At 39.8% G+C, this 17935-nt stretch overlaps 1 protein-coding gene across 4 annotated transcripts in view; it reads left to right on the top strand.

Moving 5' to 3' along the window:
• The window catches only part of PTGFR (prostaglandin F receptor), a 119494-nt gene that overhangs the window by 59377 nt on the left and 42182 nt on the right, over window positions 1-17935 (top strand). For 2 of the 4 annotated variants that reach the window (XR_010124189.1, XM_063653796.1), the window contains exons 1-3: window positions 10364-10862; window positions 12299-13168; window positions 17504-17574. Coding sequence is in view for 3 of the 4 variants with exons in the window: in XM_063653796.1 (XP_063509866.1) it covers window positions 12371-13168; window positions 17504-17574 (869 nt within the window). In the remaining variant the exon portion in view is untranslated. Of the gene's footprint in view, window positions 1-10157; window positions 10863-12298; window positions 13169-17503; window positions 17575-17935 lie in introns of those variants that run through there. The other 2 variants (XM_063653789.1, XM_063653784.1) reach the window with 1 other exon arrangement.

Below are 17935 nucleotides of genomic sequence, written 5' to 3'. Positions count from 1 at the left end.
AATGCCCACATCAGAAAGCTAGAAAGATCTCAAATCAATACCCTAACATCACAATTTAAAAAAGCTAGAGAGGCAAGAGCAAACTAATTCAAAAGCTAGCAGAAGACAAGAAACAACTAAGATCAGAGCAGAATTGAAGGAGATAGAGATAAAAAAGCTCCAAAAAATCAATGAATCCTGGAGCTGTTTTTTTCTTTTTGAAAAAATTAACAAAATACATAGACCATTAGCTAGACTAATAAAGAAGAAAAAAGAGAATAATCAAATAGACACTATAAAAATGATAAAGGGAATATCACCACTGACCCCACAGAAATACAAACTACTGTCAGAGAATACTATAAATACCTCTATGCAAATAAAATAGAAAATCTAGAAGAAATGGATAAGTTCCTGGATACATACACCCTCCCAAGACTAAACCATGAAGAAGTTAAATCCCTCAATAGACCAATAATGAGTTCTGAAATTGAGCCTATATAATAAATAAAATAAAGGGTATTGAAATAGGAAGAGAGCCCACCAAGCAAAAAAAGCCCATGACCAGATGGATTCATAGGTGAGTTCTACCAGAGGTAGAAAGAAGAGCTGGTACCATTCCTTTTGAAACTATTTCAAATAATTGAAAAGGAGAGGCTCCTCCCTAACTCATTTTATGAAGCCAGCATCATCTTGATACCAAAACTGGGCAGAAATGCAACAAAAAAAGAAAACTTCAGGCCAATATCCCTGATAAACATCAATACAAAAATCCCCAATGAAATACTGGCAAACTGAATCCAGCCGCACATCAAAAAACTAATCCACCATGTTCAAGTTGGCCTCATCCCTGGGATGCAATAAATGTAATCCATCAATAAACGTAATCCATCACATAAACAGAACCAAAGACAAAAACCACATGATTATCCCAATAGATGCAAAAAAGGCCTTTGATAAAATTCAACATCCCTTGATGTTAAAAACTCTCAATTAATTAGGTATTGATGGAACATATCTCCAAATAATAAGAGCCATTTATGGCAAACCCACAGCCAATATCATATTGAACAGGTAAAAGCTAGAAGCATTCCCTTTGAAAACCAGCACAAGACAAGGATGCCCTCTCTCATCACTCCTATTCCACATAGTATTGGAAGTTCTTGCCAGAGCAATTTGGCAAGAGAAAGAAATAAAGGGTATTCATATAGGAAGAGGGAAGTCACATTGTCCCTGTTTGCTGAAGACATGATTTTATATTTAGAAAATGCCATTGTCTTAGCCCAAAAGCTTCTTAAGCAGACAAGAAACTTCAGTAAGGTCTTAGGATACAAAATCAATATGCAAAATCACAAGCATTTTTTTTACACCAACAATAGCAAAGCTGAGAGCCAAATCATGAATGAACTCCCATTCATGATTACTACAAAAAGAATAAAATACCTACGAATAGAGCTAACAAGGGATGTGAAGGACCTCTTCAAGGAGAACTACAAACCACTGCTCAAAGAAATAAGAGAGGGCACAAACAAATGGAAAAACATTCCATGCTCCTGGACAGGAAGAATCAATATCATGAAAATGGTCATACTGCCCAAAATAATTTATAGATTCAGTACTATTCCCATCAAACTACCATTGACATTCTTCACAGAATTAGAAAAAACTACTTCAAATTTCATATGAAATCAAAGAAGATCCCATATAGCCAAGACAATCCTAAGCAAAAAGAACAAAGCTGGAGGCATCATGCTACCTGACTTCAAACTATGCTACAAGCCTACAGTAACCAAAACAGCATGGTATTGGTATCAAAACAGACATATAGATCACTGGCACAGAACAGAGGCCTCAGAAATAACACCACACATCTACAACCATCTGATCTTCAACAAACCTGACAAAAACAAGCAATGAGGAAAGGATGTCCTATTTAATAAATGGTGTTGGGAAAACTGGCTAGCCATATGCAAAAAACTGAAACTGGACCCCATTCCTTATACCTTATACAAAAATTAACTCAAGATGGATTGAAGACTTAAATGTAAAACCTAAAATAATAAAAACTCTAGAAAAAAATGTAGGCAATACCATTCAGGACATAGGCATGGGCATAGACCTTATGACAAAAACACAAAAAGCAATGACAACAAAAGCCAAAATTGACAAATGGGATCTAATTAAACTAAAGAGCTTCTGTACAGCAAAAGAAACTATTATCGGAGTGAACAGGCAACCTAGAGAATGGGAGAAAATTTTTGCAACCTACCTATCTGACAAAGGTCTAATATTCAGAATTTACAAGGAACTTAACACATTTACGAGAAAAAAACAAACATCCCCATCAAAAAGTGGGCAAAGGATATGAACAGATGCTTCTAAAAAGAAGACATTTACACAGTCAACAAACATATGAAAAAAGCTCAATATCACTGATCATTAGAGAAATGCAAATAAAAACCACAATGAGATACCATCTCATGTCAGTTAGAATGGTGATTATTAAAATGTCAAGAAACAAGGTGGATGGCAAGACGGTTGAATAGGAACAGCTGTGATCTTCAGCTCCCAGTGAGATCAATGCAGAAGGGTGATTTCTGCATTTCCAACTGAGGTATCCGGCTCTTCTCATTGGGACTAGTTAGACAGTGGGTGCAGCCCATGGAGGGTGAGCAAAAGCAGGGTGGGGTGTTGCCTTACTGGAGAAGCACAAGGGGTCGGGGAACTCCCTCCCCTAGCCAAGGGAAGCTGTGAGGGACTGTGCCATGAGGAACAGTGCACTCCAGCCCAGATACTATGCTTTTCACATGATCTTTGCAACCCGCAGACCAGGAGATTCCCTCTGGTGCCTACGTCACCAGGGCCCTGGATTTCAAGCACAAAACTGAGCAGCTATTTGGGTAGACATCTAGCTAGCTGCAGGAGTTTCTTTTCATACCTCTGTGGCACCTGGAAAGCCAGGGAGACAGAACTGTTTACTCCCCCGGAAAGGGGGCTGAAGACAGGAAGCCAAGTGGTCTAGCTCAGCGGATCCCACCCCCATGGAGCTCAGCAAGCTGAGATCCACTGGCTTGAATTTCTTGCTGCCAGCACAGCAGTCTGAAGTCTACCTGGGAGACTTGAGCTTGGTTGGGGGAGGGGTGTCCACGGTTTTCCCCTCACAGTGTGAACAAAGCCGCCAGGAAGTTTGAACTGGGTGCGGAACCCACCGCAGCTCAGCAAAGCCACTGTAGCCAGACTGCCTCTCTAGATTCCACCTCTCTGGGCAGGGCATCTCTGAAAGAAAGGCAGCAGCCCCAGTCAGGGGCTTATATAGATCAAACTCCCATCTCCCTGGGACAGAGCACCTGGGGGAAGGGGTATCTGTGGGGCTGCTTCAGCAGACTTAAATGTTCCTGCCTGCTGGCTCTGAAGGGAGAAGTGGATCTCCCAGCACAGCGCTTGAGCTCTGCTAAGGAACAGACTGCATCCTCAAGTGGGTCCCTGACTCCCGTGCCTCCTGACTGGGAGGCAGCTCCCAGCAGGGGTTGACAGACACCTCGTACAGGAGAGTTCCGGCTGGCATCTGGCAGGTGCCCCTCTGGGATGAAGCTTCCAGAGGAAGGAACAGACAGCAATCTTTGCTGTTCTGCAGACTCTGCTGGTGATACAGGCAAACATGGTGTGGCGTGGACCTCCAGCAAACCCCAGCAGACCTGCAGGAGAGGAGCCTGACTGTTAGATGGAAAACTAACAAACAGAAAGGAATAGAATAAACATCAACAAAAAGGATGTCCACACAGAAACTCCATCCAAAGCTAACCAACATCAAAGGCCAAAGGTAGATAAATCCATGAAGATAAGGAAAAACCAGTGCAAAAAGGCTTAAAATTCCAAAAAACAGAATGCCTCTTCTCCTCCAAAGGAACACAACCCCGTGCCAGCAAGGGAACAAAACTGGACAAAGAATGAGTTTGATGAATTGACAGAAGTAGGCTTCAGAAGATGGGTAATAACAAACACCACTGAGCTAAAGCTAACCCAATACAAGGAAGCTAAGGACATTGAAAAAATGTTAGAGGAATTGCTAACTAGAATAACCAGTTTAGGGAAGAACATAAATGACCTTATGGAGCTGAAAAACACAGCATGAGAACTTCGTGAAGAATACACAAGTATCAATAGCTGAATCGATCAAGTGGAAAAACGCATATCAGAGATTGAAGATCAACTTAATGAAATAAAGCATGAAGACAAGATTAGAAAAAAAAAAAAGAATGAAAAGAAATGAAGAAAGCCTCCAAGAAATATGGGACTCTATGAAAAGACCAAACCTACGTTTGATTGGTGTACCTGAAAGTGACGGGGAGAATGGAACCAAGTTAGAAAACACTCTTCTGGATATTATCCAGGAGAACTTCCCCAATCTAGCAAGACAGGCCAACATTCAAATTCAGGAAATACAGAGAACACCACAAAGATACTCCTTGAGAAGAGCAACTCCAGACACATAATCGTCAGATTCACCAAGGTTGAAAAGAAGGAAAAATGTTAAGGGCAGCCAGAGAGAAAGGTCAGGTTACTCACAAAGGGAAGCCCATCAGACTAACAGTGGATCTCTCTGAAGAAACCCTCCAAGCCAGAAGAGAGTGGGGGACAATATTCAACATTCTTAAAGAAAAGAATTTTCAACCCACAATTTCATATCCAGCAAAACTAGGCTTCATAGGCGAAGGAGAAATAAAATCCTTTACAGACAGGAAATGCTGAGAGATTTTGTCACAACCAGGCCTGCCTTACAAGAGCTCCTGAAGGAAGCACTAAACGTGGAAAGGAACCACCAGTACCAGCCACCGCAAAAACATACTAAATTGTGAAGACCAACAACACTATGAAGAAACTGCATTAACTAATGGGCAAAGTAACCAGCTAGCATCATAATGACAGGAACAAATTCACACATAACAATATTAACCTTAAATGTAAATGCACTAAATGCCCCCATTAAAAGACACAGACTGGCAAATTGGATAGTCAATACCCATTGGTGTGCTGTATTCAGCAGACACATCTTACATGCAAAGACACGCAAAGGCTGAAAATAAAGGGATGGAGGAATATTTATCAAGCAAATGGAAAGCAAAAAAAAAAGCAGGGATTGCAATCCTAGTCTCTAATAAAACAGACTTTAAACCAACAAAGATCAAAAAAGACAAAGAAGGGCATTACATAATGGTAAAGGAATCAATGCAACAAGAGGAACTAACTATCCTAAATATACATGCATCCAATAAAGGAGCACCCAGATTCATAAAGGGAGTTCTTAGAAACCTACAAAGAGACTTAGACTCCCACACAATAATAGTAGGAGACTTTAACACCCCACTGTCAATATTAGATAGATCAATGAGACAGAAAATTAACAAGGATATTTAGGACTTGAAATCAGCATTGGACCAAGTGGACCTAATAGACATCTACAGAACTCTCCACCCCAAATCAACAGAATATACATTCTTCTCAGCACCACATCACACTTATTCTAAAATTGACCACATAATTGGAAGTAAAACACTCCTCAGCAAATGCAAAAGAAAGGGAATCATAACAGTCTCGCAGACCACAGTGCAATAAAATTAGAACTCAGGATTAAGAAACTCATTCAAAACCACACAACTACATGGAAACTGAACAACCTGCTCCTGAACGACTACTGGTAAATAATGAAATGAAGGCAGAAACAAGTAAGTTCTTTGAAACCAATGAGAACAAAGACACAATGTACCAGAATCTGTGGGACACAGCCAAAGCAGTGTTTAGAGGAAAATTTATAGAATGAATGCCCACAGGAGAAAGAAGAAAAGATCTAAAATTGACACCCTAACATCACAACTAAAATAACTAGAGAAGCAAGAGCAAATGAATTCAAAAGTTAGAAAAGACAAGAAATCACTAAGATCAGAGCAGAACTGAAGGAGATAGAGACATGAAAGACCTTCAAAAAAATCAAAGAATCCAGGAGCTAGCCAGATTAATAAGAAAAGAGAGAAGAATCAAATAGGCACAATACAAAATGATAAAGGGGATATCACCACTGACCCCACAGAAATACATACTACCATCAGAGAATACTATAAATACCTCTATGCAAATAAAATAGAAAATCTAGAAGAAATAGATAAATTCCTGGAAACATATGCCCTCCCAAGACTAAACCATGAAGAAGTCAAATCCCTGAATAGACCAATAATGAGTTCTGAAATTGAGGCAGTAATTAATAGCCTACCAAGCAAAAAAAGCCCAGAGCAGACAGATTCACAGCTGAAGTCTACCAGAGGTACAAAAAGAGCTGGTACCATTCCTTCTGAAACTACCCCAAACAGTAGAAAAAGAGGGACTCCTCCCTAACTCATTTTATGAGGCCAGCATCATCCTGATACCAAAACCTGGCAGAGACACAAAAACAACAAAAAAGAAAATTTCAGGCTAATATCCATGATAGATAACAACGTGAAAATCCTCAATAAAATGGTAAACCGAATCCAGCAGCACATCAAAAAGCTTATCCACCATGATCAAGTTAGCTTCATCCTTGGGATGCAAGACTGGTTCAACATACGCAAATCAATAAACATAATCCATCACATAAACAGAACAATGACAAAAACCACATGATTATCTCAATAGATGCAGAAGAGGCCTTCGATAAAATTCAACACCCTTCTTGCTAAAAGCTCTCAATAAACTAGATATTGACGGAATGTATTTATGACAAATCCACAGCCAATTTCATATGGACTGGGAAAAAGCTGGAAGCATTCCCTTTGAAAGCCAACACAAGACAAGGATGCCCTCTCTCCCCACTCCTATTCAACATAGTATTGGAAGTTCTGGCCAGGGCAATCAGGTAAGAGAAAGAAATAAAGCTATTCAAATAGGAAGAGAGGAAGTCCAATTGTCTCTATTTGTAGATGACACGAATGTATATGTAGAAAACCTCATCGTCTCAGCCCAAATCTCCTTAAACTGATAAGCAACTTCAGCAAAATCTCTGGATACATCAGTGTGCAAAACTCACAAGCATTCCTTTACACCAATAATAGACATACAGAGAGCCAAATCATGAGTGAACTCCCATTCACAATTGCTACAAAGAGAATAAAATACCTAGGAATACAGCTTACAAGGGGTGACAAGGACTTCTTCAAAGAGAACTACAAACCACTGCTCAAGGAAATAAGAGAGTAGATAAACAAAAGGAAAACATCCCATGCTCATGAATGGAAGAATCAATATCATGAAAATGGTCATGTTGCCAAAGTAATATATAGATTCAATGCTATCCCCAGCAGGTTACCATTGACTTTATTCACAGAATTAGAAAAAACTACTTTAAATTTCATATGGAAGCAAAAAAGAGCCCATATAGCCAAGACAATCCTAAGGAAAAAGAGCAAAACTGGAGGGATTGCACTGCCTGACTTCTAACTATACTACAAGGCTATAGTAACCAAAACAGCATGGTACTGGTACCAAAAACATATACAGACCAGTGGAACAGAACAGAGGCCTCAGAAATAACTCCACACATCTACAACCATCTGATCTTTGACGAACCTGACAAAAACAAGCAATGGGGAAAGGATTCCCTATTTAATAAATGATGTTGGGAAAACTGGCTAGCCATATGCAGAAAACTGAAACTGGATCCCTTCCTTATACCTTATACAAAAATTAACTCAAGATGGATTAAAGACTTAAACGTAAAAGCTAAAACCATAAAACCCTAGTAGAAAACATAGGGAATACCATTCAGGACATAGGCATGGGCAAAGACTTCATGACCTAAACACCAAAAGTAATGACAACAAAAGCCAAAATTGACAAATAGGACCGAATTAAACCAAAGAGCTTTTGTACAGCAAAAGAAACTATCATCAGAGTGAACAGGCAACCTACAGAATGGGAGAAAATTTTTGCAATCTATCTATCTGACAAAGGGCTAATATCCAGAATCTACAAAGAACTTAAACAAATTTAAAAGAAAAAAACAAACAACCCCATCAAAAAGTGGATGAAGGATATGAGCAGACACTTCTCAGAAGACATTTGTGTGGCCAACAAACATGAAAAAAAGCCCAATGAGATACCATCTCATGCCAGTTAGAATGGCGATCATCAAAACATCAGGAAACAACAGATGCTGGAGAGGATGTGGAGAAATAGGAATGTTTTTACACTGTTGGTAGGAGTGCAAATTAGTTCAACCATTGTGGAAAACAGTGTGGTGATTTCTCAAGAATCTAGACTCAGAAATACCATTTGACCCAGCAATCCCATTACTGGGTATATACCTAAAAGATAACTCATTCTACTCTAAAGACACACGCACAAGTATGTTTATTGCAGCACTGTTCACAATAGCAAAGACGTGGAACCAACCCAAATGCCCATTAATGACAGACTGGATAAAGAAAATGTGGTACATACACACCATGGAATACTATGCAGCCATAACAAGGGATGAGTTCATGTCCTTTGCAGGGACATGGACGAAGCTGAAAACCATCATTCTCAGCAAACTAACACAAGAACAGAAAACCAAACACTGCATGTTCTCACTCATAAGTGGGAGTTGAATAATGAGAACACATGGACACAGGGAGGGGAACATCACATACCAGGGCCTGTCAGGGCATGGAGGGCTTGGGAAAGGACAGCATTAGGAGAAATACCTAATGTAGATGATAGGTTGACCACCATGGCACATGTATACCTATGCACATGTATCTCAGAACTTAAAGTATAATAATTTAAAAAAAGTTAAAATAAAAATTAATGACTTTTGAAGAAAAAAAAGTCAAGAAACAATAGATGCTGGCAGGCTGTGGAGAAATAGGAATGCTTTTACACTGTTGGTAGGAACGTAAATTAGTTCAACCATTATGGAAGACAGTATGGTGATTCCTCAAGGATCTAGAACCAGAAATATCATTTGATCCAGCAATCCCATTACTGGATATATACCCAAAGGAATACAAATCATTCTACTATGAACACATGCACACATATGTTTACTGCAGCACTATTTACAATAGCAAAGTCATAGAACCAACCCAAATGCCCATCAATGATAGACTGGATAAAGAAAATGTGGTACATATACACCACGGAATACTATACAGCCATAAAAAGGAATGAGATCATGTCCTTTGCAGGGACATGGATGAACCTGGATGCTATCATCCTCAGCTAACTAGCACAGGAACAGAAAACCAAACACCGCATGTTTTCACTTATAAATGGGAGTTCAGCAATGAGAACACATGGACACAGGGAGGGGAACAACATGCACCAGGGCCTGTTAGGGGGTGCGGGGCAGGGGGAGGGAACTTAGAGGACGGGTCAATAGGTGCAAAAATTTCATGTTTTTTAAAAAAGAAAAAAATTATATATGCACTCACATATTTTAAAAAATAAAGGAAAGAATAGTACTCTGTGTCATTCATATTTTCAGTATAGCTTATCACACAATTGTTCTTTGGATACTGGCCATTCATTTATAATATTTCTCTAGTAACCAGGTTATCTAACCAAAATGTTTAATTCCCTCACCATAATTGAATAATAGTTTAGTTTACAAGTTATGATCATATCATTTAAAAAAAATCTCAATATCTACCACAGGGGAAAACTGCAATCATTCCTTTCTACAGTTAATGGCTAATATATTTTATCCCGCTTTTTCATTTTTTGATCCCTTCCAATTTCCAGGAATTTAGAGGTCCCTTCTGGTTTTAGAATGGAGAAACAGGGTTCGTTTCCATGTGGTACTGATTTTTCACATAGGTAGTGGCAACATTTTACTACAATAAAAAGAGCAAAAGTCAGTAATAGATTCACATAAGTGTTTAGCTAGAAAAACGAGACACAGCTAATGGGTATGTGTCGAAGCGATATTAGATAAAAGCAATTACAGAATAAAATGGCTCAAATCGTAATTCCTAATGAAAAAATAGATTACTTCATCACAAATTTATCTCCACAAAATTTATTAGACGCACATCTCTTGGGGTATACATATCACTAGAAATTCTCTCTCCAGTGGACTTCTAAAATCACTGGAATGTTACTAATCCGTTATCTGCAGGTGTACTTTAAGAAGTCATCTCATCCCTTTTCCTTTTCACATTCCTTAGAAAGCTGGAAACAGTCCCAGTCCTCTGTGTGACAGTGAACCCTAAAGGCTGTGAGCGTTTTCATTTACAACACTGGGCTTGAATACCTGTTTTTAACTCCCTGGAGATATTTGTCACAAAATTCTCCCTCAAGCACACAACCTCTTTCTACCTGGATTCTTTATGCGTTTCGAGCTGGACTTGGAATGAATTGTCTGCAAGCTACCATCTGACAGCCTAACACGCCATCTTAGGCTTTCCTCGGCTCTCCAGACTGCTGTCTTGCATCCCCAGAGATGGCTTGGGGATAAAAATGAATTTAAAACAAAACTTTCTTTAGCTGGTCCAGCGGCTGAGGGCAGCTCTGATGCATCCGAGCACGGTGCCCTCTTCTCTCCCAGTTCTGCTCTGTGCCCATGGAAAAGGGGGCGGAGGCGAGAGAGAAGAGGAAGAGGCGGAGGTCACTCGCGCGCCCCATCCCTCCCAGGCTGCGAGTGCAGCTAGGTGCAGAGGGATCCCAGGAGCCGAGCGCGCGCCGCAGGTTCCGCGCTAAGGGAACCAGTGTGCGGAGGGGACGAGTGGCTGGACCACAGCCGGCGCCCGATCAGGATCTCCGCGCTGGGATCGGTGGAACTTGAGGCAGCGGCGGCGCGGGGCGCCATGGCACACAGAGCGGCTCCGTCTTCTGCTCCTCAGAGAGCCCGGCTGGCGGCCTGGGATGACAAGGTACCACCCCTCCAGAGGCTGATCCCAATGCATCGGCTTCGCTTATCTAGACCCAGATTTAACCAACTCACCCCTGGGACACCCGGCCACAGCTTCTGCTGGCTGCGCCTGACACTGAGTTTGGACCAGATTCCCCAAGCTAGGGAGACGCGTAGAGAAAGAAGGATACTTGAGCTAACCCATCCCCATTCTGAGCTGCTCTGGGTGGGGGGTTGGGTAGAAAGGGTCTCAGAAGAGGGAAATCGGCACAGATTCCGCTTCTCGCCGTTGCGGTGTTCCCTGCGGGCGGCACTTCGAGTTCCTCACCCCCGGGGACCTCCTCACTCTCCCTGCCTGGGATGAGGGAGAAAACAGCCCTTTAGCGTTTGAGCAATTGCAGAAAGTTTCAGCGAGTTTGTTAGTTTGGAGAGAATGTTGTGAAGCCAGGCCGAAGGGCGGCGGGGGTAGTAACGGGCGAAAGTCGAACTGTGAGTAAGACCTGGAGGAGGCGACCGTCCTGGGGGCAGCCTAGGCAGTCCCCCTCTGGCTGGGCGCAGGAAAGGCTGGCTCCGGAATTCCCAGCCTCCGGGAAAGCCAGCTGCTCGGGAAACGCCAATCCAATTAGCTCGGAGAAGAGTGGCCGTGGCCTTGTGTATCCAGTGTCTGTGACTCAGGCTTCAACCCCCCTAGGGAAAGAGTGACAAGTAAATACTTCGCCTTGAATGTTGCTACTCTGAAGCTGTAACTGGACAGGATCTTGGCCGAGGTGCACAGTGAGCGTGGCCCGCCCCCTTCCTCATCGCGAATCAGAATTTCTACACAGGGACAGCTAGACCAGAAAACCTTCCCAGAGACTCACCACTCTGCTTTTCATGGGTTCAACGTGTGTGTGGTTTGCTGTTATTTGATTTATGCTTAGAAACATATTCAGAAAATCCGCATTTAACATCAATGAACTTGCTGGTCCCCTTCCAAAGTTTGGAGATAGTTATGTCTGCCTGACAAGCAGGTCATTCAACTGAGGAATAATCTTCAGTTTGGGGACAAAGCCCACCAGAGGAAAGAGCAGACACTTTAAAAGTCTCTCTTTCTTTTTTAATAGACTTACGATTTTAAAAACCTTATTGGGTTTAAATCTAATCTTGGTAGCGATTTTGTAAAACTTGAAAATTTTAAGGTGTCAGTGATGTGTAAGGGGGACATTGAGGAGGAGGAGGAGTTGCTCATTTGCAGAGGGGCCACAGAAGTTAACCAAGGGGTCAATTTTGACAGCTTCTTCACCTTGAAAATGAAGTGTGGAACCGCAGGCAGATATGAGCTGCTTTCAGTATGATGCAACCTTGCTTATGATAGGCCAAATAAAACCCATCCCACCACAGGGTGCTGGGGCACCTCAGTCATAAACGTCAGATGAGCAGTAATGCGGTGTTCATAATTCCTCTCCCTTTATCCTACAGATGTCTGGACTGCAATCTTGCACAGTTTTGAGAGGGAGATGACTTGAGTGGTTGGCTTTTATCTCCACAACAATGTCCATGAACAATTCCAAACAGCTAGTGTCTCCTGCGGCTGCGCTTCTTTCAAACACAACCTGCCAGACGGAAAACCGGCTTTCTGTATTTTTTTCAGTAATCTTCATGACAGTGGGAATCTTGTCAAACAGCCTTGCCATCGCCATTCTCATGAAGGCATATCAGAGATTTAGACAGAAGTCCAAGGCATCGTTTCTGCTTTTGGCCAGTGGCCTGGTAATCACTGACTTCTTTGGCCATCTCATCAATGGAGCCATAGCAGTATTTGTATACGCTTCTGATAAAGACTGGATCCGCTTTGACCAATCAAATGTCCTTTGCAGTATTTTTGGTATCTGCATGGTGTTTTCTGGTCTGTGCCCACTTCTTCTAGGCAGTGTGATGGCCATTGAGCGGTGTATTGGAGTCACAAAACCAATATTTCATTCTACGAAAATTACATCCAAACATGTGAAAATGATGTTAAGTGGTGTGTGCTTGTTTGCTGTTTTTATAGCTTTGCTGCCCATCCTTGGACATCGAGACTATAAAATTCAGGCGTCGAGGACCTGGTGTTTCTACAACACAGAAGACATCAAAGACTGGGAAGATAGATTTTATCTTCTACTTTTTTCTTTTCTGGGGCTCTTAGCCCTTGGTGTTTCATTGTTGTGCAATGCAATCACAGGAATTACACTTTTAAGAGTTAAATTTAAAAGTCAGCAGCACAGACAAGGCAGATCTCATCATTTGGAAATGGTGATCCAGCTCCTGGCGATAATGTGTGTCTCCTGTATTTGTTGGAGCCCATTTCTGGTAAGAGCCTGAAGTTTTGACTTCTGCTTTCTTGGGTTAATCCATGTTCAATTCAAGGTTATCTGGAAGTTCAGTCTTTTAAATGCTGAGAATGATCCCTACTCAAAATTTATTTCAGCACTCAGCTCTGGCTTAGAATTACATGACATATGACACATATGGTTACTTTCCCACAAGCCCTGAAGTGAAAGAAATGTGTTGCTAAACAATTCTAACCATAGTGTTAGCTGCTTGCAAAGCAGTGTAGTTCTAACAGAAGTTACATATTTTTAACATACTGACTATGATTATTTCTAAAATGTGAACAAAATGACCAACTATAAAACAACATTTGAACAGATTGCAGTAAGTCTTGATAGAAAGTCACATGAACTTTTAACTTGTAAACAGGGCATATTAGCTACTGGGTTCTCCAAAGCATGTAATGACCAGAACTGCAAAGGGTAGTGCTGAATTGAGATAGCTGGATAGTTCAGGTGTACTGCATGGATAGCTCAAGTGAAGAAATCAGTAGTTCACTAACTCAGGAACAATGCCATTAGTCCAGGAAGAGGTATGTTTGGCAGGAAGGCCAGAGATCTCTCCCTTTTTGATTCATTCATTTAACATTTTAATTTAACTGCATCTATATATGATAGCTTGATAGTTTAATTTGGAAATGAAGGCTAAAGTGAAGCTATTGGAAACAAACATAAATCATATCACTTTCCAGATAGAAGACAAAAATCATATTTATGATAGATAAGTAGGACCTTAACTCCTTCTAAGGTTTTGCTTTATAATGTAAGAAGTGACAACATGCCATGAAAGAAAACAAAAACAGAAGCAAAAAAAACACTTCTGTAGGGAGCAAGTGACAGCAAAGATTTTCTTTTTTCCCTCATCTGTAACAATGGGGAAGTGGGAGGGCATCCAGAGATAGCAATCCAGGTGGGATGGAAGTAAGGCAAAGGTAGAGGTAAGACAAAGGTAGTGGTTGTACCTTACCTGGTAGAATGAAGGTGATTGTTACTAATGCAGTTTTCCTAGGCTCCAAACAGCCTCATTGCCCAAGAATTGTTGCTAGTGCAGGTTTTTTTGTTTGTTTGAGATGGAGTCTCACTCTGTCACCCAGGCTGGAGTGCAGCGGTGCGATCTCGGCTTACTGCAACCTCCACCTCCCGGGTTCAAGCAATTCTCCTGCCTCAGCCTCCTGAGTAGCTGGGATTACAGGCATGTGCCACCAAATCCAGCTAATTTTTGTATTTTTAGTAGAGACGGGTTTTCACCATGTTGGCCAGGCTAGTCTCAAACTCCTGACCTCGTAATCCTCCCGCCTCAGCCTCCCAAAGTGCTGGGATTACAGGCATGAGCCGCCACGCCTGGCCCACTAGTGCAGTTTTAATTAACGATCCAGATGATTTTGATACACATAAAAGTTTGTGATAGCTGGTACTGCAGACAGATTCTATGATAGAGTTGAGTTTATTTTACAAAGGGAGTTCTACTTTTCTAATATTTTAAAAATTTCTATTCATATTATTGCCTCACAACCTGAATTTGGCTTCTTGAATTTTTAAGTCATTTAAACATTTTTTGTGTTGTTCCTGAGTTGGCCAGGTCATAAGAGCTCACCCAAGGGGAGAGTGGGTCTATCAATGGCAAGTCAACCTTTGGAGACCTGATAATTGTCAATTGAGGAGGCCTTCGGTGAACACAGTAAGAGTCTGATCTGTGATTAAAGTATAGTTGTATGAATTGAATAACAGAAACCATTTCTAACAACACTGGAACCACTTCATTGTTTATTTTTGAGGAGGTTAATGTATGTCACTCGACTAAAGAAATTTCCTGAGTGTAATGGTTTTTATTTTTCTGTAGTTAGGCTTTGAAGTAAAGTAGCTTTTAAAACTAAAGAGTGAGTCTGAGTGAGTTGAAATGAATTTGGGGGTGGTGAAAGAAATACAAAGAAAGTGAGAAAAGAAGTGGCTAAAAATGTTTAAATAAACTTTTACAATGAAGGTTGTGTCTCTGGAGGATACCTCAAAACAGTGAAATAGTGAAGTGTTAATAAATGAGAGACATAATCCGGACAACTGAGGTAATCACTTGTATTTTGTTTTTTGTTTATTCTGAGGCATCTTAAAAATTCTGTTTAGTTACTGGGTTTCTACTTTGAGGAATAGGAGTCATAGACTTACTCCTGCAAGACTATGGAAGGAAGCAAAATTTCAGACTCTTGGCATGGATATTTTGAATGTACGTATTTCCCTAATTTCCATTCCTGGATTTTTGGTTTGGTTTGGTTTGGAATAAATATTACAGTTTAATTCCTATTTTAAACATGTTTCCTATTGGAAACAAAGTTTCATTTTTACAGAACATTTTCCGAGGTCCACTGTCTCTTTAACTATGAATTATTGATATATCTGTGTCACCAATGTACCAATACTTTTAGCATGAAAATTATTTCTGTGTTAGATGGGTAGTAGATACACCACAGGTATTACTTTATGGGCTGATATTTTGAGTTGTTTTAAGCATTCTTTGCATTCCTGGCTTCTTTTATGGAGAGTTGAGTCTTCATGAAAATTTCTGACTGAAAGATTTTGTCAGAACTTTGGTGGCCTTGGGGATTAAGTTAGGGTCCTCAGACAGGTATAAACAACCTTATAAAAATACAGGCTTAAGAATCTCAAAATAACATCCAGTACTAATACTTCAGTTGAAAATTTTCTCTTCTTCTCTCTCACATATCTAGGAGGATTTTAATAGATATTAATTACTGAGCCATCATTTTCCTGCCCACCTTGTATTTTAAAAGCTTATGATTTTTAAAAATATCCCGGAAACCAAGCTTTTAGATTCCCATAGTTGCACTGTAATAGTGACAGCTTCCAGGTCAATGCCCTATTTCATACCATGTGCCTTTTCTCTCTGATTAAGTGTGAATTGTTAGATTTGTGTTTGAATGAACATCTGCACACACTCTTTGGCCAGTGTTCACAGTCATTTTCAAGTCTCAAACTGGAACGAAGGTAGAGGTACATGCAACTAAAAGGAGGAAAGGAGTAAGGTGGAGATGATGGTGTTTGTGCTTGACAGGAACTACTGCATCAAAACTTGTCAATAGTGGGATAATTTCTAAAATCATTGAAATGTATAAATTGAAATTTATATTTAAGTTTATGTCAAAGCTGATACTTTATTAATTTGTTGAGTTTTAATCAATACAAAGGTAAAATGATCAAAACGTTTGAATTCTCTCTCATGTTAATAGACTCTATTTTACTTTTTTGAGTAGTTTCGGGTCTATAGAAAAATGAGTAGAAAGTAGAGAGAATTTACAAATACTCCCTCCACCTCCCCCACCCCATCAGCTTTATTATTAACATCTTGCTTTGTTGTGGTATATTTGTTAGAATCGATGAGCTAACACTGCTATATTATTGTTAACTAAAGTTTGTAGTTTACATTAGGGCTATCTCTTTGTGTTGTACATTCTATGGGTTTTGAAAACATAGAATGACATGTGTCCACCATTACAGGATCATGCAGAATAAATGTTTTAAATTAAAACATTTAATGTGTTTTATTTTTCCAAAAGGGGAAAATGTGCTTTCCTCCTCCTAGTAATTGAAATGTAGAAATGTAGTACAAACATAACATTTGTTTAAAATATAATTTGTTAATTACTTAAATTTTTACAATATCTGGGTTTTGTAGTTTTAAACAGTTAATTAATTCACATTCATTTAATTGTAATGCTAACTAAAAAATACAGGAAACTACAACCGATGCTTATTATCTTACAGTTCCATTTAGCAACAAGTTAATTCTAAACATCTTTGAAAGTGAAACAGCAATTATAAAATTGTCTCGTGTTCTTCCTAGATGAATCACTTTTCCTTAATAAATAAATATTGAACACATTCTCCTGATGTCTCTATTGTGAAGAGGAAAAAAGAGATTCACCAGCACTTTTGGGAAACATTTTCTCAATATTCTTTTGTTTCTACTTTTATATGGGTAATGATTCTTTTTAATGCTCCACTTCTAGAATATGCAAGCCTAAAAGGAATTAATTATTAGTGCTATGCGTAGTTCACCTATTTGGCAGAGCAATAAATACTTGTTGACTGGTTGACTGTAACTTAAGTAGTATGAATGTGAAAAGATTGGAAATGATTGACCAGTATATGGATTCTGAGTTTTGTAGGTTAACAGCCAAGCAAACTCTGAAACCAAATGGTAATTTTAATCTGTTCCCTAATCACCAACGGTAGACTTAGGATGTTATTAAACTTCAGCTGTCTTTTACTGGAAGGCCATATGTTTGTTTTACCTTCTCTTCAGGGATACAGAACAATTTTGAATGGGAAAGACAAATATAAAGTACCTGAAGAGCAAAGTGATTTCTTATGTAGGTGAGTTTACCCAAGAAATGTGTTCTCTTGCAAATGTAGAGTTGGAGCTTGATTTTCCTAAGGTTACTCTTATGCTAATATTTCTAGTCAACATAGTTAAACATTGTTTGGTCACTAAGGGGTTGTTAGATATAGATCAAAGAACTGGGTGGCTAATTGAACTTTGACTGAAATTACTAAAGGTATTGGCTTCATAATGACCAGGTCTTAAAGGGCTAATGACAAATGATGGAGTAACATGACATCATAGCACATTTTGACTATTAGTGAAGATTATTTTCTTAGAAAGGCTGACCCCCATCATCATATTTACGAATGGTGTAATGGAAATCTATGTATGTGTCTTGAGCACTTGCCTCAA

Source organism: Pongo pygmaeus, chromosome 1, assembly GCF_028885625.2.
Source record: "Pongo pygmaeus isolate AG05252 chromosome 1, NHGRI_mPonPyg2-v2.0_pri, whole genome shotgun sequence".
Classification (NCBI taxonomy): Eukaryota; Metazoa; Chordata; class Mammalia; order Primates; family Hominidae; genus Pongo; species Pongo pygmaeus.
The sequence above is the reverse complement of the archived record's forward strand: the minus strand, read 5'-3'. Positions and strand labels throughout refer to the sequence as shown.